We start from the raw sequence: 21,086 nt of genomic DNA on the forward strand, positions 1-21,086 counted from the left end.
TTGTCCCCATGGCATGTATTGTACCCTAAGGACAGTTATGGTAGAAAACAAGGCATGTGATGCCTGCTGCATTTCACTTGTGTATTTCCCAAACATATGCAAGATTTCCAGAAGACACAGTGCTTTCTGGTGACCAGGCGAGGGGTGTTTTTTTATTCAGGAGTTGAGGTAGGGTACTACTTTGAAGTTTCAGCACTATCTCCCAGACTCTCCAATTTGAAGCAAAGATAATTTGGCTTCTCCTTGTTGAGAGACGTCACACAACTGCTCCACAAAAGACAGTCTGTTCAGACCATATGGACAACCAGAGGCCTAGAAATCATTACACAATTACTCAGATACATTTGCAATATTTAAACAAGGCGAGGCATGCTAGTATGTGACTTGGCTTTGGTAATGTTTGATTACACTTTGGTGCCATCACAAAACAACTGAACACTTCATTAAAAGTTAACATATTTGAGTAGAGCAACAGCTTCCAGGATAAATATATGGTCAGAAGTCCAGATTATCTGGAAGGCCCAGCATCTTTGATAGGTCACGCTTTCTTAATTGGCCACATTTGAAACTTCTCTGTAAAGAGACTTAACAAATCCATTGCCTAAAAATGGACCGGCCTCAACTTACTGGCATTTGTTTCATAAAATTTCCACTGATCCATATACAAAAGCATCCTGGTGTAGAAAACTCCTCACAAACTTGAGGTGCCCTCAGCCATGGAATTTTAAAACAAAGTTCAAAGCAAATCAATGCAGAATATGGTAAGAACAAATGTTCCTGGGACATATGATTCTTCAATAGCCCTTAGCCCACTGAACCCTTTTCTTCTGTCATCCTACATTGACTCATGTCCCATGCCCTGTTAAGGGAAGCATGTTACTGTGATCATAGAAAGTTCAGAATTGAGGAAGATTCCCCAGTGGTTTCCCTGTCTCCAAAAGATGTTGAACCACCCAAGGGCCTTGTTTTGCAGCCCCCTACGTAACAATAAATAGCTCTGCCTCCCATTTCTCACCATGCCTACAAACTGTCTTCTCTCTATTGAAATAATATTAGTTATTAAGAGCCCTGCATGAAATGGTTTTAGAACTCTAGGTAGTTGCTGAGCAATTCAGCTCTTTGGAGGAGACTAAGTATAAACCTCTGGGTTCTGGGCTGGCAGGTGGATGTAGTTGAGGAGAGGCACTCTGCAGATTGAAGGCATCTTCCTGCAGGGCCCCCAGTCTCAGTTGGTCACATATGAGCATCCCTGCCCCTCACACCTTCCCTTTCTCTCCCCAGTACTCTGAGTGACACTTGCTGAGTCTTTTATTGGAAGGATGAGGTTCTCACAAGCATCAGTTTCCCTCAACTATGTTGTCCTGTACTTGACCAACAAAGGAATGTGATGGGCTCCATTCCTGCCTTCATCCATTGGTGACCATGAGCAAGTTACTTAATCTCTTGAAGCCTTAGGATTCTTGTTTATTTAATAAGAATGAGAGACTAGCTTTCCAGTTTTGTTATGAGAGTTGTTTCTCTCACTTGCACCTGGCACAGAGCTGGCATTTGCTGGACACTCGCAGAATTCCACTCTCTTTTCCTCGCCCCTGATGCTCAAGACAACAATCATATGCAGTGTAGTGGTCTGGTACCTTTGCACAGTTTGTGGCTCTGATTCAAGCCTAATGAATGATCAGGAGATGAGAAAAGAGGCCAAAGGTATGTGGTACTCCTCCTAGCTCATTAGAAACTCTGTGCATTACCTGACTGCTCTTTGTAGATGCATAAGAAAGAAGTGCAGATTGGGTCTGACACCCAAACAAAACAAAGGCTTGGAGAGACAATCATTTTGAAAGATTTCTTCCCAAAGTTTTTGAAATTACCCATAGATTTCACCCATCCGTGGACATGATTTCAATGAGGCCCTTTCAAACCCAAGAGTTGGTTGTTCTGAGGGTAAAAGGTAGGCATCTCCAGCTGTTACATCTTTGGCCTGCTTTTCAGATGAGGTCATGAGTGCATACATTGGACCATATGGTGTCTGCTTTGTGCTGTGTCTTTGTATCATCTGCAACTGTTTTCTCTATAAATATTTTAAAGAGTCATGTCTCTATAAACATGCTTATTTTAATCTCTCTGCTGATATACAACTAAAAATGTCCCATTTGGCCATCCCTCTTGTCTGTAGCAGTCATAATGATTATTGTCTATAAATTATGGTTTTCATGATTCTGATATTTCGAGGGTTTTACAAAACTTATCTCCTAGCCATTTATGACTATTTTCTAGAACAATAGTTTGGGAAAAAATATCTTGTTTTGCTTTCTCCTGTGATTCTTAAGCATCTCTAAAGTAATATCTAGACTATAATAATTTTAACCCTTGATATAACCCCAATGTTGATACACCTGATCAATGTTAAATATTTTCACCAAACACAGAAGTGTGTGGCAATACAGATCCAATGCCTTCAAGTCATCACAAATCTGTTTTTGTGTGGTGGAAACTGAACCATTTTCTCAGTGTATTGATTGTCCTTGAATTCAATAATGAAGAGACATCCATATGTGAGAAAGATTTGCCTTTTTTTCCCTTACATGGCATTTCTTCAACAAAAATATCTGGGAGATCCCATTTTATAATAACATAATGGAAGTACCCAAAGCCATTGCACATACATGTTCAATAGCTGTCTGTGGCAATTAAAAAGGTCCATTTTTAAAGCTGCCTATTCATTTGTGTAGTTTCTGTCTTTAGGAACTAAACATCCATTGTTCACTGTGCGATTAACTTAATTGCTGTAGAGTGTGTCCTTGAACACTGAAAGGCAAAAATACTCTCTGGGTGTTTATGTGGGTTAACTTTTTCACACACTGGCGCCCCCTTGCCTTTGTTTTGTGCTGTCTTCACATGCCTTTGGAGTTTGTCAAAGACAGTTTCTTGGAGGTTTTGAAGGTGCTTTGTGACTTTTATCAGTTAATATCAACCTGAGATTTTTGAGCAGGCATAGCATTTTTTGTCAAACCATAGTTAAAGAAAACCACGCCTCTAATCCTGTTTAGAACACTTGATACACTCAGAGCCTCAGTGTGGCCTAAGCATCCCGGCTTAATAGCCCCACTGCCTGTTTGGTTTCCTGTTAGGAATAGCTCAACTTGCATTCTTGAACAAACACAGCAGGGTTCAAGATCTGTTGTTCTACTCCTGCTGTGATATTCTGTGCTGCTGAACTTGTGTGAGGACTCAAGAGTGCATAAATTAGCTTCTTAAATGGAAGTCAATTTTTATTTTTCTCTTCCAGAATGAAACTAATTTCCATCCCTAAGTGCAAATGGGATCCTGAGTCCATTTCTTTGTTTCCTTGTTTATATTATATCTAGAGGAATAACTGGAAGCATTCATTTATCTAAAGTTTTCTTCTCTTTTTACTCTTTTCCCATTCTCTCTCTCTCTCTCTCTCCCTCCCTCCTTCTGTCTCCCCCCCACCAGCCTTTCTCCCTCTCCCTCTTCCTTTCTCTCTCTTTCTTCCTCCCTCTCTCTCCTTGCCTTGTTCTTTAAGTACAAAGTTTTACAAGCAGAGTTTGGCCTGCTCTTATCTCAGTGTAATCAAATTTCAGCAATTATGAGGTGTTATTTATCATTCTTTGCCTCATTTAACTTCTATACTTTGAAATGTTGAATTAACTGTCACTAAAAATAGAAAATTGAAAGTTTGCAAAGCTGCTGTTTTCATGGAACTGTAGGTCTAGTGATTTTAGGGTTTTATTATAGTTATAGAACCAGCTAAATTGATGTAAATGAAATGCAAAACTGAGGTGATAACTGTTTGCATTTGGTTCTGGTTTATGACTCATTTGTTTTCTAACCTTTACTTGTTTTGTGTGTGAACTGTTACATCTTGTTTTGAGAACCCTATTTTCCTCCTTATCATGTACTGTTTTATAGGAACATATACAGGCATGTTTTATATGCATCTCAAGCTGGGGCTGTTAAGCTTGACTATTCAGTCTAAAAAAGGGTAGCAGCATGGTGGACTACAGCTTAATTTAGTAGATCTATTCTGTGAATAAGACATTGGGAATAGTAACCAGAGCAAGTCTAATCACTTCACCTCTTCCCATGGCCAGTGTGATGGACTCTGTGGAAATCGGAGTACAGCATATTGCCCAGCCATAATGATGGTCAGAGAACCAAATATTTTGTTCTTGATTGTGATTCTGTATGAGTGCATCTGTGATAGCCCTGACCAGCTGCTCTGCTGTTGAGGAAGGAGGTGAACTTTGCAAGTTTCATACCCATGTGAATCTTGGCTGCATAGCTCTGTCCAACTCTGGCTGAGACCATAAATAAATGAATGCAAGACCCTCTGGTTCACAGTGCATGACTTCCTGATAGTGTGATAGTCTACAAGGCAGTGTACGGGATTCAGCTGAAGCCCCCAAGGGCCAATCAGGAACTGGGAGCTGTGTGTGGAGGCAGGGTGCTGTTTGCATTTCTCATTTAAAAGAAATAATTTGTTAACTTTAAACAACCTCATAATGTGTGTCTACTTGTGTATATTTTAAAATATTCAACTTTTACCATATATATATATATATATTTAACCTTTTGTAATATTTATGTACTATTTTGCAATGAGGAAAATAGCAAGGAAATAACAGGTATTCTATTTCATTATGAAAAACAAAACTTTTTTATTAGGTTTACACTGTTAAGAAAATTGGTAAAAAATCTTCAGGAAAACCTTGCTAGTACATGATCAAGAACATTCACACTTGAATGCTTTGACCCAATAATTCCCTTTGGAGAAGTTAGCCTAAATTGGTTAGTGACTTGACATTTTATTTATAATAAGGAAAAGAAGAGTGAAAATACCCAGTGATAGGAAAGTGGCTGCAAACATTACCGAAGTTCCAAAAGACAAAATATTAGGAAGCAATACAAAATTGTGAGCCTAAAGGAGATTTAATAATATAAGAAAATAAAATAGTTTAAAAATCAGAAGGTAACATTTTATGTACTATATGCTGTGTGTGTGTGAAAACTTACAAACAGATACACAGACAATATTAGAAAGAAATGTATAGACCTGTTTAATAGTAGATGCTCTGTACTGGTAAGAGAACAAGTATTTATTTTGTTTACTTGTTTTTTTTTAAGATTTTATTCATCCATTTTTAGGGAGGGAAGGGGGGGAGAGAGAGAGAGAGAGAGAAAGAGAGAGAGACACACACACCCACACACACACACACATCAATGTGCGGTTGCTGGGGGTTATGGCCTGCAACCCAGGAATGTACCCTGGCTGGGAATCGAACCTGGGACACTTTAGTTCCCAGCCCGAGCTCAATCCACTGAGCTACGCCAGCCAGGTTTATTTTGTTTACTTCTTAATAGATTTCTTTACCTTTCATATCCTGTAAGTGAGCATGTATTATTTTTATAACTATATTTATAATAATTATGAACTGAACATATTACTCATAAATGTATTAGATGGGATAGACTAATTGTTTGTGAGGCCAAGTTCCCCCCAGAAACAAATGAGGAAGCGGGAAACCCAAACCCAGTTGTGAAAACACACAGTGATTATTGGCTCTAATCACAAGGATACAATATATAAATGACGATGGGTTGTCTTGCATGGGACAAATTTTCAAAGTACATTTGTTTATCAAAAATCTTTATTTCCTGCCAAAAAGAGAGGTCAATTTTTGGTCTTTAGTTAAAGGCCTTCACCATGTCAGATGCTTAGAGCAACATTGCTTCAAGTCTGGGGAATCTAGGGAACAGTAGGTACATGCTTAAACTCTGGGGTCATTAACCCAACCACATCTCAGCTGGAGGTGGTACCTGTCCTACTCATGTCTCACTGAAGGGCTGGCTGGAAGGAAAGGCAATTTGGGCTTAAAAAGTGAGAAAATTGGAGCTGGTGATATTGCAGTTGCCCAAGTTGCTGTTTGGAGAGTGCTGTTACTGCACAGTCTAGTGCTCTGTACTGTGCTCACATGACAGAGCAAAGCTACTACTCTCTCATGGCAGGGTCTAAAGAGCCCAATGGTCTGAGGCCAACTTCAGGGTCTGCTGGAGGTGGACATGTGGCCCAGCCCTGCCAGCTTTCCCTGGTAACCTTGGGCCCAGGATGCTAACACACCTAGCCCTGATGTTCTCATTTTCCTTATGGGGTAAAAACACCCCCCTTATAGGACTCTCCTGGGAAGAATGTGAGCAGTGCTTGCCAGGGCCCATCCATTCAGTGTTCAGCTAGAAGCAATAATGCTAATAGCCTTATACTGTGCTCAATAGAGATAAATTTGATTTTAAAAAAGCAGAAATGGTTTGAAAACATTGATATAATCTGGTGTTCTTTAAAACAATAAAAGGACTAAATATTTTAAAGACAAAAACCAATAATTGATTTTAAAAGCCCTACTATTCCAGTGCTTGGTAGTCTAAGGCTTAATTTTTAGCAGCTTAGGAATTCAGAGTCTTCTTTCAAATATTCTTGTTTGTTTAAGACATGTGAATGTTTTTTACTATTAATTTAAATCAAACACAACCAAAATATGTGACTCTCTTGGGGTATTAAAACAATACAAACTCTACTCATTACATCGCTAAAATAAAATTGCCTTTTCTTTTGAAAGTCAAAGAAATATCTGAAGAAAATGTATGGAATTTTAAAAAATATTTTCATTACAATTGTTATTATATCTTAAAATAAATATATACATCCTTCTCCCTTTTATAAGGGAAGAAAGGCAGAAGATTGAGAGGAGTTATTTCAAAAAGTCCAAATGACTAGTACGACATTAAATGCCAGCATCACCCATCTTAAGCCTGGGGGCAGTCTTGAAGAAAACAGCACAGGACACCCAATGTTTTGATTTCCTTGCTTCTGGATGCAATTCTATAGGTCATTCTTATTGACCCAAAGGTGATCTTGAAATCAGACTTGGATGGCTATATTCTTTACTAGATGTGTTTCCAGAAAAAGCAGATATGTGCCTGCATTTTACTGGTCAACCCTAGAAGGGAGCATTACTTAAAGGACTACTGCATGGAATGCATTAATGAAGTAAAGAATTACACAACTCAAGACATGTGATCCTGAGTCAAAAATACATTTTTTTCTGGTTTTATTACTATATTTCCATTAGTTCAGAAGAGAGAGAAAGAGTCAGACAACACACAATGAAGAACACCATTCTAACAGGGCTAATCAGAGTCAGTACAATTCAACAACTAATTTGAAAATCAAGTGTATGTCAAAGTACAAATCCAAGTCAGGTCTATAACAAATCAGTTTCAGTCACCATCAGTGATTTTCATTTGGGTTTATAGGTCCCCTCAGTAGGGACTTTTATCTATTTATTTATTTGTTTGTTTGTTGGTGGCAGATGGAGTAGGTAAACACTATGAGCTACTCAAGAGAAAACAGGCACATACTGTGCATCCAGGCATAGCCTTTCCTTTCTTTCTTTCTTTTTGCTATGATTTTTGGATACAAACAATTTTAATTTACATTGGCAGAATTTATCTACCTGCATTTATTTCTGCACATTAAAATTGGAAAATTGGTCATTTTAATGAAGCAAGTGCCTTTTCAGTTTTCCTTACTAAACTTATTCACACATTTTTTGGTCTAGCTCAATGCCTGATCCTTTTTCCAGGCACATTATTTGCTGGTCTTATCCTCAATTAATGGATGCATATTTATTACAGACTCAAATGTAGCGCAATTCTGTGAGGACAGAGGGATGGCTCTGTGTGAACTTCCAGATATCTCGTGCCAAAGGATTTGACTGAAATGACCCTCTGGGGTGAATTGGAGCAGTTGAGCAATCGTGAATAGCAGTACTACTAAGAAGTTAAAAAAAAAAAGAAAGTTGGATGTTTATCTCTTCAGGTTAACTAGAGGATTTTGAAAAACCCAACCTAGTTTCAAGAGGTAGAAAAATGTCAGCCAAAGGACTGATGCCATGGTATGGATTTTCTTTTTCCAGAAGTGACTCATTAAATTGAACCACTTGCTGAATCATGAGCCCTGTGTGCTTGGATTGGACCCATCTGAGTTTGCCCAGTCCTGGCACACATTAGATCAGTTGGAGTCTAGGTGCTTCTGAAGCATCTGCACCTTCTTTGTTGACCCTCGTCCTTCCCAACAATTTTCTTCCCAACCTCTGTTAATATTGGCAATTACAGTTACTACCACCCCAACTGCTTTCTGAAACATATTGTTTAAGTACTAAAGCCATGATGCTCTATCATGGGATAAAGGAGAAATATTTTTCTATATTGTTTAGGTAATTCAAATGGAGAGGTAGATGATGTTACAATTGGGTTGAGCAGTAGGTGGATTTCAAAGAAGCTAATGAACTTCTCTCCCCAAGACTAGAATGTTCCTTAAGAGATTAATTGCAACTGGTGAATGTGCCAGGTGCTGGACTAGCGTGTTTTGCATCTATAATTCGACTGAACCCTCCTGAGAACTCTGGGTCATATTCCTAGTTTAGGGATAATTTGCTTGGTTGCCTTTTTCACCACACTCCAAACCCCTTAAGGCAAAAACATGACATTTGTCATACCCCCCAAACAGGAGCTAAGTGCAGCGTGGTTAGGGGTCTCCAGCATCAGGTAGGCCAAGCCTCAGATTCCTACCTGCTGCCTTTTGTGACCAGGAGCAAAGTACTTTGCCCTTTATCTTCTATTTGTCCTATTCGTAGTAAGATGTGCATAGATACTTTGCAAGGTCTGTGTCAGGGTTAAATAAGGTTATAAAAATATAAAACATTTAAACAATGTCTGGTTATAGTAAGCTATGTTTGTAAATAGAGGTGGGTGGGTGGATGGATAGCAGGATAGGTGAATGAAAAGACAGATTGGTGAAGATAACTCCAGTTTGAATAACCTGCTCTGGAATGTTAATACAGATCTGTTTGCTGCAGTAGGTCCTTTCCTTTCTGTGCTACTCTCCAAGGAAGTCTCAGTGTTCAACTAAGCTGTTAAAAAAGTCCCTTTCCTTTACCTGTGTGACCTCAGTGGACCTCATGACCTTCTGCCCTATCAGCAGCACGTGGGCAGCAGCTTCCCAGAACCTACACACGGAGCAAATAGAGGCTGCACTCCATGAAAGCGACAGCACTCGCCTCAGAGTGCTGTCCGAATTCTGGTACCAATTTTCTGTGTCTCCTTTTCCTCTGTGGGCCTCATTTATGAAATAAATAAATGGATGGGATTAGAATAAATTCATTCCAAGATCATTTGCTGAGTACTTCTTCTGTACCAACTCCATGCTAAATGTTGTGGGTAAAAAGAGGACACATTCCCAGCTCTGTGTCTGGAGCTTTACAGAACTCCCAGCTTTTTCTCCAGTGTTCAGTGACTTTGCTGTATTAACAGTTTGCACAGATTTGGTCCTAGATGGTATCTTAGATTGTAGAGTAAATATGATTATCTTTGTAGTGAAGTTGGAGAACATCTGGTTCCCATTTCCACTTCATTAGGGAAGGTTTTACGGAGGAAGAGGCATTTTAGGGGGTCTTTAAACAAGAGGAAGGCTTTGTCTCAGGGCCCTGAAGCTCCGACAGTTGGCTGAGTTTTCAGTCATCTATTCGAGAGGTGGCTAAACCACGTTTGTGAAAATATAAATGTTCGGCCACGATGGGGGTGGGGGTCAGTTATGTGTCATAGCTCATCATGAATACTGGCCAAAACCTCATGCCCCAGGATAATTATTGTTTTCATTATTTCAGGGAATTCTTGAAATAAGCATATTCAACCCTAATAAACAAACAAACTGGTTTCCTAAGGCAACTTTCAGACATGTTTGTGATAATCTCCTAGCCGTGGCTTTATTTATATGTTTCCCTGGTCAAGGTCAGCATCCTCCTCTATGTAGATATTTACTCATAAAACATATTCCCCTGCTTGATGACTTACACCTTAGAAACACTAGGGGGAAAGTGAACAAAGTAAAGGCTTTCCTGAACTACAACAACTCTATTAGAAGAAAGTTATTTTGAGATTCTCACACATATTCCAACATTATCGAGTGGTATCATCCACAATGTTGTCTTTGGGTTGTTAAAGAAAAAGAGAACAAATTCAATAATTTAGTTCATACAAGATGCAGTTAAAGTTCAAAGAGGGAAATCTGTTTACTTTTGTATTTAGACAACTTAAAATATCGTGAATCTTATAAAAATGCAGGATCTCCAAATCTCAGGTGCAAGCAATAGTGATTCAGTGAGGAGAGAAAATGCCTGGCCTGAAAGCAAGAAGGCATGTATGCACTGCTCCCCAGGACCAAGTGACTGCCCTCTACCAAGGCATCACAGGCAAAGCAAGGCCACATGCCACTTGAAGTTTTATTTATTTTTATTTTAATTCTCATGCTCCACTGATACTTTGTTCATGCCTTATATTACATAGGATTCAGGCATCTTGCAACAATATTGAAAAATACCAGTGCAAAATGAGAATCTAAATAATAGTTGTTGTTAGTAATTTGTCTAGATTTTAAAAGAGAAACAGTTTGTCTGAGTAGTATTACAAAAGACAGACAATATTGCTTACATGGAAAGAATCAGCTCTTCAATTAAAAATAATAGTGCCTGCTTTTGCTAAACCTCTTGCTACAAAGAACATCCAAAATACAAATAAGCATATGTAATATGTTTAACCAAGAATATTAAACCTTATTCTGATAACATTTTCATATAAAAGTATTACAGTTGTTTGTTTAAAGGACTATTTTGATCTTTATGCAAAAGGGATTTTTAAAAAAGAATTATTATCATTATTTATTTTTAGGCATTAATATTCATTGCTAACATATGCTATTGGGGGTTTTATTTACAAAATACTTTCTGTAGAGGAGAATTTATGGGGATTTCCTTGTTATTAATAACTCCGGCCATATAGAAAAGAAATAAATGCTTAATTAGAGATATACACTATTTAGAATCTTTAGGTCTTATCATACAGGGAAGCTATTCTTTCTTTCACTTCTCATTTCAAAATGTTTTTTCAGGCTATTGAGTAAATCAATTTATACCTATGCATACATATGTAAAGCCACTCATTTAAAACAGACCACTATTGAAACAGCCAGCAAATTTCATGATTGTCATTACAGCTGTGGAAATCTAAATGAGAGTAAAACTCAGAGTTGGATAATGTTAACATGAGCCAAGCAACAACGGTGATGATCCTGTGCCCCCTTTACACACATAAGATGCACCAATAAGATTTTGTTTCCAGATTTCAGTGGGTTTCACCTGCATTCTTCCTCTGTATCTGTATCCAGAGAAAAGGTCCTTCTGCATAGAACCAATACAGAAAGTTAGGACCAATCATCAAGTATGGTTCTGTCTAGATTTTTTTTTCTGACATCCCTTTTCAATGTTGAGGATAAAGGCTGTTGTGATGGAGGGAGGGGTGGGAAGTTTGGGAGGGGGAAGTGGGCAGGCACTGAAAGGGGTGGGTACAGGGGATTTTTTAGGTCTGGGAATAGGAAGGAAGGCCTCTCTGAAGTCTTTTGTGATGTGTGGGTGTAGAGGGTTTCTACACAACCACATATTCTGTTCTTGTCTCATTTTTTTACATCTATGTGTCCCTGCTCTTCTCCCAGATCCTCCCACCAACTAAATCAGAGTGTTAGTCCCATAACCTTCTACTGTTGGCTCTGCCCTCACCATGGAGTATGAGAACTGGAGGACATGGGTGCCATCTGTTTCCATCCTGTCCCCATTGCCCCTCAGCATGTGATACCCAGAGAATGATCCTTGGGGATTCCCAGGTCATTGGTTAACTTAAGCTCATGGAGAAAGAAGTGGGAAGAATGCCAAAGAGTTGGCTTCCTTTTCACTGAAGCTGCATTTGAGAAAGTGCAAAAAAAAAAAAATCCACTTCCAGGACTCCCCTGTCACATTCTGCTTACCTGAAAGAATCAAAATATTTCATCTGCTGTTTAAAGGTGTACTCAGCTGTGTTTTCCCACCTCATAGTACTATTGTTTTCCTATGAAGGCAAAGATAGTTGACAGAACTAAGAGTTGATACAGCCTATTTTTGCTTCCACTGGAGAGGAACTAAGTGACATTGGCTTCCATTTAAAAACATTTCTATTGCTAAGGTCATACTCTGAAAATGGCTTATCTCCCAGGACCTTGTGCCTGCAATTCACTCCAACTGCCACTAGACAGTGGCAGTGTCTTTTCATGGAGTGCAAGTTGAGTTCCTCTCAGGTGTTAGAAGGAAGGCACAGCAGAAACACAGCTGTGTGCTCACAGATTATATGTATGCATATATAAAATATTTGTGTTATGTTACACATTTACATGATGTACTCAAAGTAGTCAATGCATTGATCAATTTTAATAAGAAAAGAAAAAACATACAAACAAGGGGAGCAAAGTATAGAAGAAATATGATATGTAAGGAAAGTTACTGAGTTGGCCTTTATTCTTGGCTCAGAACCAGTCTCTTTCTGAGCTGAGCGACCCTTTGGTGCACAACCCAGTCTTTGAGCCCAAGCCTCCAGGGCTAAGCAGATCTGGCAGAAGGATCTGCTGAAAACCACCTGGCAGCCCTCAAATGAGCTGCCAGGCATGCTGCCCTTAACTCGCCCAAATGCCTTCTCAGAGCCTGGCATCCAACTCACCTTCTTTCTCTGAGGTTTGGCACTCACTCTCAGGAGCCTCCAGCTGCAGGACAAACAGAGGGTCCTGCCACTGGCCCTGGCAAGCTTCCTCCAAATGGAGATGTATAGAAGGCACCATAACAGATGTCCACAACTGGCCCCAATCTAAAGAGCCTTCTGGGGCCTTCGCAGTGCCTGCAGCCCATCTCCCTTTCTGTCCTCTTTCCCTTCTGTCCTTGCCCTTCTGTCCTGGCACAGACCAAAACAGACTGGTTCTGCAATGTCTTGTTCAGGCTCTCTTTCCAAACCAGGCAAATGTCTATTTATTATGGTGGTTTTACACAAAATCCTAATGACAATAGTTTTGTAGACCATCATAAAAATTCATTATTTCTCCAAATTACTGTCTCTTGCCATTCAGTATTTTGGTCCTTTGAGGGTACCTAAATTTTGTCCCTTGTAGGAAGAACATATAACCACTCATCTTAGAAATGTTAGGGCCATTTTTCCCTTTGGTCTTTCTGGTCTCAGAGACGTCTCTCCTGTGTGGGGTGCACATGGCACTCGGGACCTCCTCCATGGGTGTCTAGAACTATGTAGGTCATTTATGGCTGATATCGGCACTTGCACAAGTCAAGACTCTTCTGTTACAAGAGTCAAAAATCCAATTCCTGTTCATGTGGGGGCAAGGGGAAAGTTTACTGCTTCAAGTAACCCATAATGGAAAAAGGCATGGGCAGAGCCAGCCTTAGGAATGAAGAAGGCATCCAGGGACTGGGACCCTCTCTCTCCTTCTCTGCTTCCCCCTCTCCATTTCCCCCACCACACACACACATATCACACACATTCATCTCTCCTCTTGTGGGGTTGACTGTATTTTCTCAGTCATTACTCTGTGGGAGAGGACATGCCAGCATGACGTCAGGCTAACAATCTTCTGACTGGCCACAGAGGAGAGTAGAGAGTTTTTCCTATTAGTCCAGGTAAGAAAAAAGAAAAAAAAAACAAAACCAGGTAGCCTATCTTGAATCATGTGCCTCATAATAAACCAGTCAGTGGGGCCTGGGGAGGGTATGTGTCTGTGTGTGCATGTGTGTGTGTGTGGTGCTCTGCTTGGCTCAGCCTGGTCTAATGCCCAGCCATGTGCAGGATGAGACAGTTTAGCAGTCAAGGGAAACTTATGGTAAAAGGGGTGAAAAGAATTCTCCTAAAGGAAGGGGATAATATTTACAAAAGATGGAAAGAAAGGTGCTGGGTGATTTTTAAAATTGTCTACTTGCATTGTTTCATTCATAAATATTCTTAAGTATAAAACAACTGGATGAAACTGCAGTACAGCAGGGAACTTAGTCCTAATGACAATAAACTGGCTTTCAGGAATCTTTCTGAATCTGCCACATAACCCCTGGCAGATGTTAGTAAATATCAAACATTTTTTCTTTAGCCCAGGCTGGTTCTTAAGAAGACTGCTCTTCTGCTCACGCAGTGAGAGCCTGTGTGCCTGCCCCACCAGCTCCTCTCCCTTCACCTCATTCACCTTTGACTTCTCTGGGGTACTTGGGGTTCCCTGAGGATAAAGACCTGTGTCTCATTCCTGGTTGGCTTTCAGCACATTGCATGGAAGTTGGCACATAGCTGATGCTCAGGGAATGTTTATCAAGGGAATCAATGAATAATAATAACAGTGCTGGCAGCAGAACTGATGGACCACAACTGTGGTGCTGTTATCTAATTTGGTGCCACATCTGAGAGCTGTCTGCATTGCTGAGTATTGTCACCCATGGAAAGCAAATCAAGCCTCAGGAATACAGGCCTGGCATAGCTGCCTGTACCTCTCACATGAATCCAAATGCATATTCATATGAGCCCACATGCATGATTAACTTGGGAAGCTAACAGGAAGCAGTCAATCTGTTGAGCAAGTTTGTGTTTTATAAACCAGGTGTTCAGTATTATTATTCATCATTTCCTTTGATACCAGAATGGTCCCATTATGTAGCATAGGAAATGAAGGATATGGAATAATATACACATATTATACAACAGAGCACCACAACTAGGCATTGCAGAGGCCTGTTCAAAAGCCTGGGCAAGTGTAATTGAATGGCAGTTCATTTTAGGATTCCCACTTGGACCTGAGTTAATGGGATTTTGCCGAGATGGACCATGGTGACCCGCCCCCTCCCCATTCCTACTCTTTGGAAAATGAATGTTGACTCTACGTCTGCGTTTTTCTTGGAAGCCACACATATGAATCATAAGCAGCTCTTGCCTCAGCAGCTGCTACAGGTTAAGGGGCCAGAGAAAAGCAGGGACCCCCTAGTGTTCAGGGACAGAGCATGTCTGGCTGTGGTTGGCTGCATAACTTCTGCTTGGTGGTCTGGAAGAAAACTTTTGCCACGGGCTGCTATTTCCTATGGCAGGAGTACTGAATGCCTTTTGATCATAAAATACTTACAGTGCAAATCAACTTTCAAATTGATGTTCCTTCTCCATGAAATGTTTAAAATTCACAAAAGCCACACCTGTGGAGACTGGGAAAAAAGGAGCTGGTGGGTGCCAAAGAGCATCTTCATGTTGTGCAAGTGGTATGTTCAGGGTCCTGCCAGCCCTCATGGTCACACTGATGAGCTTATGTACCAGGAAGGTACAGGTTAGGATTCTGGCCAAGCCAGTTCAGTCTGGGCCAGAACTGCCCCTAGGAGAGTAGGTGAGCTCATAGCAGAGTGGCTAGACTGAGCTCACCGCATTTCCTCTGTTTACCCGGGGCTAGTTATAAATGAGTGGTTTCAGTACAAATGCAATATTATGAGAATTTTTTTTAGGTAATGACGATGCAATAATTACATTTGGAATTAGTCCCTGAATGGTGTTGACACGATATCCTGGCTTAATATTTTGAAATTAGTTACCCATGATCTTGTGTTTGTACCAGAACAATGACCAGTGATTTATAATGGATTTTTACTGGTTGCAGGGGGGAGGGGAAAGCTTCATTTCTCATTATTACCAATGGTATGTTTTGATTTCATTCATGATATATGTTGGCATTGCTTGAAATTTTTATTTGAGTTACCAAATGGAAGTTGCCCAGGGTTATGGATCAGCTCAAATAAGTTATCTTTATAGCATTAAGGATCGCTTAAGGAGTTGGAATATGGGAAAATTTCTGATTCTGAGAGAGATTTATTGTGGATTGGTTCTGCCATTGAAAACAGCCTTGCATGTCCTCAATGGCAGTCACATTATACTTGAAGTACTTTCAGCAAGTTCTTGGAACCTTGTTTTCACAAACAGTTTGACTGGGTGCTTGGCAATAATAATTGCCAAAAGTAGCTCATAGTTAATTTTATTTAGTTATTAATATTAAGCTAAAGTTTTATTTACTTATTCTAACACCCAAATTAGGCTGTCCCAAATAATAGCTTACTTGAATACCATATGTATTAATAAGGGTCTCCAGAGAAACAGAACCTTGGGGGATATATATATATATATATATATATATATATATATATATACACACACACCTTTTTTCTTGATGTATTTAGAAAGAGAGAAATTTATTTTAAGGAATTGTCTCACACAATTGTGGAGCTGACATTTAAGTCTATAGGGCAGGTTGTCAGGTTGGAAATTCAGGAAGAGTTTGTCTTGCCGTCTTGAGTCTAAAGGTAATCTGGAAGCAGAATTTCTTCTTCCTTGAGAGATCTGTTTTTTCAGATATCTCTGAAAACTTTGAACTGATTGAATGAGACATACACACATTATGGAGGGTAATATGCTTAATCAAAGTCTACTTATTCAAGCGTTAATCACATCTAAAATATTGTTCACAGCAGCATCTAGACCAGTGTTTGATCAAACAATTTGGCACCATGGGTTAGCTAAGTTAACACACAAAATTAACCATCACATCATGACTCTCCAGCCCTGAGGACCATGAGATTTTTGTGTCATCTTGCTTATTGCATGGGAATATAGGCCCATCTTGATATGGATGAAAAACTAGAAAAACATGAACTTTCTATTCCTGTGAGGAGTTTTTCCCAACTATACAAGCTTCTCTTTAGTTATCATGATTATTGGTGCTGGAAAGGATTGCTCTACAACAGTCCTTCTAAAATTTTAATATGCGTGCTAATTATTCAAACAAAGGCTCATAGTCAGAGAGTCCAGAGTAGGGTTTGGAATTGTGCATTTCTAATGCACTCAGGTACTGCTATTCTGTGTACTACCTTATGAGTAGTGGGACCACATAGTTCAAAAAATCTATGAAGAACAGGACTGGTAGAAAATGGACTAATTTTAATGACCTTTTCTCAAGAGGACAGTGAGTCCATGGGGACCTAAATCCATGGGGGCCTCTAGATTTTAGGATATTTTCTTTGTAAATGCCTGTTCCTGAGAAGACTGGAGAAACCATATCTGATTTTGTTATGGAATTAAAGCTAGGGAGAGGTGCCCAAACATCGAAAAATTCTCTAGACTGAAGATGTGGAGAATCCTTCCTGAGTTGCTTCACTTGAGGCTTGAAAGGGTTGTGAAACCAGCAAGTATTCTCTTGGCAGCCTTGCCATGATGATTTTGGTTCCCACAGCAATGTCACATGCTTTGATCTCGATTTGAACTGCTACTTACTAGCCATGTGGTCTAGAAGGCAGGAAAAAGAACTGGCATCCTTTGAGCACCTTCATATGCCAGGTACCTTGCTGGAATGTTTCATATCTTATCTTCATGGCAACACCAGTGGGGAGTATTTGGTGTTATTTTATCTGAGGACATGGAGCCTTAGCTAATTCAGTTAATAAAGATTCAAGCTGAGAATTAGAACCAGGTCTGTCTTGGATCAAAGCCTATTGTGGTCCAGGACTCTGTTTCCCCATTTGTTATTGGGACAGAGTGGGGGTTCCTGCCTATTTCCCAACACTATTTCGTGGAAAGTAGGTGTGCTGCTGGGTCTCAGTGCACTTGTCAAAGGGTGACAGAATGTGTTATGTGCCACATTTCAAAGGTTGTTCTTTCAGGAAAAATATTTAGCTTCTCAGCAATTTTAGGGATCAGATGATCAAGTTAGTGTTTAGTTTTGTTTTTCATCTGGGACTGGCATGAAAGGATATGGAGAGATCCAAAAAGGTCTTGAGTCAACTACACTGGGGAGAGTAGATGTTTCCAGATTCCATTGTTTTCAGCAGGGGTAACTATAAAACCCCTTACACTCATACCTTCTGATCCCCAATTTCCAGAATACAGAAAAGCATTAACATTGCACATATTGAACATAAATGTCTGCAAAATAAAATTGTAAAAGCAGTCTGTGTTAATAAAATAAAATGAATCACTAAGATCCAACAAGGCTTTATTGAACCAAAATGGCTGAGTGCAACAAACCGACCAGCTGGAGCAACTGACTTTGTTTTGCCAACCAGGGGCTGGGGTCCTCACCTGCAAATCAGGGGCGTTGCACTGCCTCATAGGCTAGAGACTTGAGTGGGCACTGGTCCATCCCCTGCTGCCCCTGCCCAGCAAAAAAGGAGGTGGCCAAGGGACATGGCCTCCCTGTGGTTTCCAGATCATTCTCAGGTAATGGGCTTTTCTTTCTCCATCCAGCTTGCTGATGATCAGGGCCTCGTCTTGATGACCACAGTTGCAATGCCCGTGTTTAGTAAGCAGAATGAAACCGTGAGTACAGTGGCTCTGCTTCCTGCTTGATGCCAGGAGGGTTGTTTTCTGAGACCTGTTCTGACTCAAGCATGGGTGACATTAATTAACTCATTCATTCATTCATTTATTTTAAGGACAGAGGGTATATAATTTTTCCTAACATTTAACCCTTCTGTTAGAATCGTGAACTCAAGCACAGATGGGAGGAATTCGAGCAAGCATCATTTTACAGTGTGCAGCACTTTCCTAAAATGTGTGTTAAATGACCAGGGGAAGGAAACCCCAGAGAGAATCCTTGGTTATGGTGGGCAACCAGTCTCTGATTTGTAGTTGCTGGCCTTGTATTAGTTTCCAAAAGCTGTGGTAACAAAGGGTGTGGCTGAAAACAAAGAAATTTATTCTTACAGTTCAGAAGGGTAGAAGTCCAAAATCAAGGTGTCAGCAGGGCCATGCTTTCTGAAGTCTCTAGGAAATCCTGGCGTGGCCCCAGGCTTCCCTTGCTTTGTGGCAGCAGAACTCTAATCTTGGCCTCAGTCTTCACATGGCCTTCTGGTCTCATATGTCTCTCTGTCTTTCTCTCTTCTTAGAAAGACACCAGACATTGGATATAAGCCCCATCCTAACTCCAGGATGATTTCACCTTGAGATCCTTAGCTAATTACAGCTCCTAAGAATCAATTTTCAAATAAGGTCACATTCTGAGGTTTGGGGTGGACTAGAATTTGGGGGAGACAATGGACAGTAGCAATTTGTATCTTTTTTTTTTCAGAAGGCATTTCTGATATTGGAAAGTTTCAGCACATCACATTGACCTTGGAAACTGGGACCCCAAAGGTCTATTCCTTTAACTTAGTTCTTGGTGCCAACTGGCTGCTAACAATCTTAGGGTTATTTCTTCTTTCTCCGGCTATTTAGTCTCTGTCTCCTGGGCACCAGATGGCAGTGTAAATTGAGAAAGCAGTTAACACGCTATAAGTCTTTCCTGTAGAAAGCTTCCATAAGAGAAACTGATTAATAATCACAGTCCCTAGCTGCTGAAATTTTAGTGCTTCTGCACATCAATTCTTCATTTTCATGAGAGATAAGAGAATTAGGGTGTATTGGTAAGTGTGTGCATTGAGAGTTGTAGATGTTTGGCCCAAGAAGCTAACATGCTTATCTAGTGATATTTTTAGTGGGTGATAGGGAATAGAAGAGGGTTCCTCTCAGAGAGCTGGATTAATCCTCCATCTCTATTATTTTGGAGAAGGCACCAGACAGTGACCTGTGGTTTGTGGCTTCTCACAATGTTCTTGTTCTTCTACCAAATTAACTTAACATCATTGTTTAATGTTTGTTTTCAACAGAGATCGAAAGGCATTCTTCTAGGTGTAGTTGGCACAGATGTCCCAGTGAAAGAACTCCTGAAAACCATCCCCAAATACAAGGTAATGCATCACTCATTTAATAGCCAAGGGCCAAATGTTCAAGGTAATTTCACAATCTGCCATAGTAACTATTAAAACACAAAGCAAAGAGGCCCTTCTATTCTCTTTCTGGAACAGTCTTTCTCTTCTCTTCTCTTCTCTTCTCTTCTCTTCTCTTCTTCTCTCTCTCTCTCTCTCTCTCTCTCTCTCTCTCTCTCTCTCTCTCTCTCTCTCTCTCTCTCTCTTTCTTTTTTTTGGTAGAACAGTAATAGTCTGGGAAGATCTGAGTATGTCTATGCATGCCCACCCAAGTTTGTGCGAGCCTATAGAAGTCTCCACAAGTCTGTGGAAGTCTGAACAGGTCTAATTCTCTGATGGTCTTCTAAGGCAGTCCTGACTAACCTTAGTCTTAGGACCCTCCAAAATCTGTTACCTCTTAATAGAAACCCAATGAGGCACAGAGAAAAAAATGATTACTGACTGTATTGAAAGACTATTCCCTCTGTTTTAGAAGGTGATGGGCTATAAATAAATATTCTTTTCCTAATGCTACATTAAAACCTGTGGCCCAAAAGAATTGTAAGTTCTTTTTAACTCTGGATGTAATTAAGGGGGTGAAGTAGGTAATTTTGGAACAAAGATAGAGCAGAACTTGGTAGGCCACTGCTTTGGGAGTTTAGAACAACATAAGGAGCATTGAAAGACACAGGGCCCATGGAGATGGAAGGGGCTCAGAAAGGGGTGTGGAAAGGCTAGCACCCAGCTTTGTATGTGAGGCCAGCCCTGCATCAGGGAGAGAGGGGTCATGCTTTCTCCTTTTCATGGTCCATGCTGTCTTCTCAGCAATCTGTTCCCAGTATTACTCCTTTGATTTACTTAGTTTTTCTAAATAAACATTTGGAGACAGAGGGGCTTTCCTGAGCCCCAGTGCCACTTCAGTCAGACCTACTCCAGTTTTCATGAGAATAAGCATCCTGACTTCCACATGACATCCTGGTGGTTTGTGGATTGGGGACTGCCCTGTCTGGGGCAGGTTGGCACAACACAAGAAGCCATCTGAAGCTGACAAACTGCTCTGCCTCTGGGCTGGTAGCAGAGGGATGACAAGTTGCTGTGAAGGTGATGTGCTAGCAGTAGCCATTTTGGAGTCCCTGGAGATAACATTCATTGGTATTTATATTCCCTGGCTGCTTGAGGTATGCCACCATGGTTCAATAAGTTTAATGAAATCAGACCAATGGACATACCAGGATCCACTAGTCTAACACATTGCCTTACCTTTATGCTGTCTGTACAGTTACTGAACAGGCCTTTTTAAAATTTTAATGGATTCACTTTTTAAAAAAATTATCTCCTCTAACCTCAGCCTGAGCAATCACACATGAAATC

At 40.2% G+C, this 21,086-nt stretch overlaps 1 protein-coding gene across 3 annotated transcripts in view; it reads left to right on the forward strand.

The window, feature by feature from the left end:
* CACNA2D3 (calcium voltage-gated channel auxiliary subunit alpha2delta 3) overlaps positions 1-21,086 on the forward strand; it is an 857,676-nt gene that overhangs the window by 609,323 nt on the left and 227,267 nt on the right. For all 3 annotated transcript variants that reach the window (XM_045832366.1, XM_045832367.1, XM_045832368.1), the window contains 2 exons: positions 18,238-18,309; positions 19,638-19,718. In XM_045832366.1, coding sequence (XP_045688322.1) covers positions 18,238-18,309; positions 19,638-19,718 — 153 coding nt within the window. The remainder of the gene's footprint in view (positions 1-18,237; positions 18,310-19,637; positions 19,719-21,086) is intronic.

Source organism: Phyllostomus hastatus, unplaced genomic scaffold, assembly GCF_019186645.2.
Source record: "Phyllostomus hastatus isolate PE091 unplaced genomic scaffold, TTU_PhHast_1.1 phas_contig_16, whole genome shotgun sequence".
Lineage (NCBI taxonomy): Eukaryota > Metazoa > Chordata > Mammalia > Chiroptera > Phyllostomidae > Phyllostomus > Phyllostomus hastatus.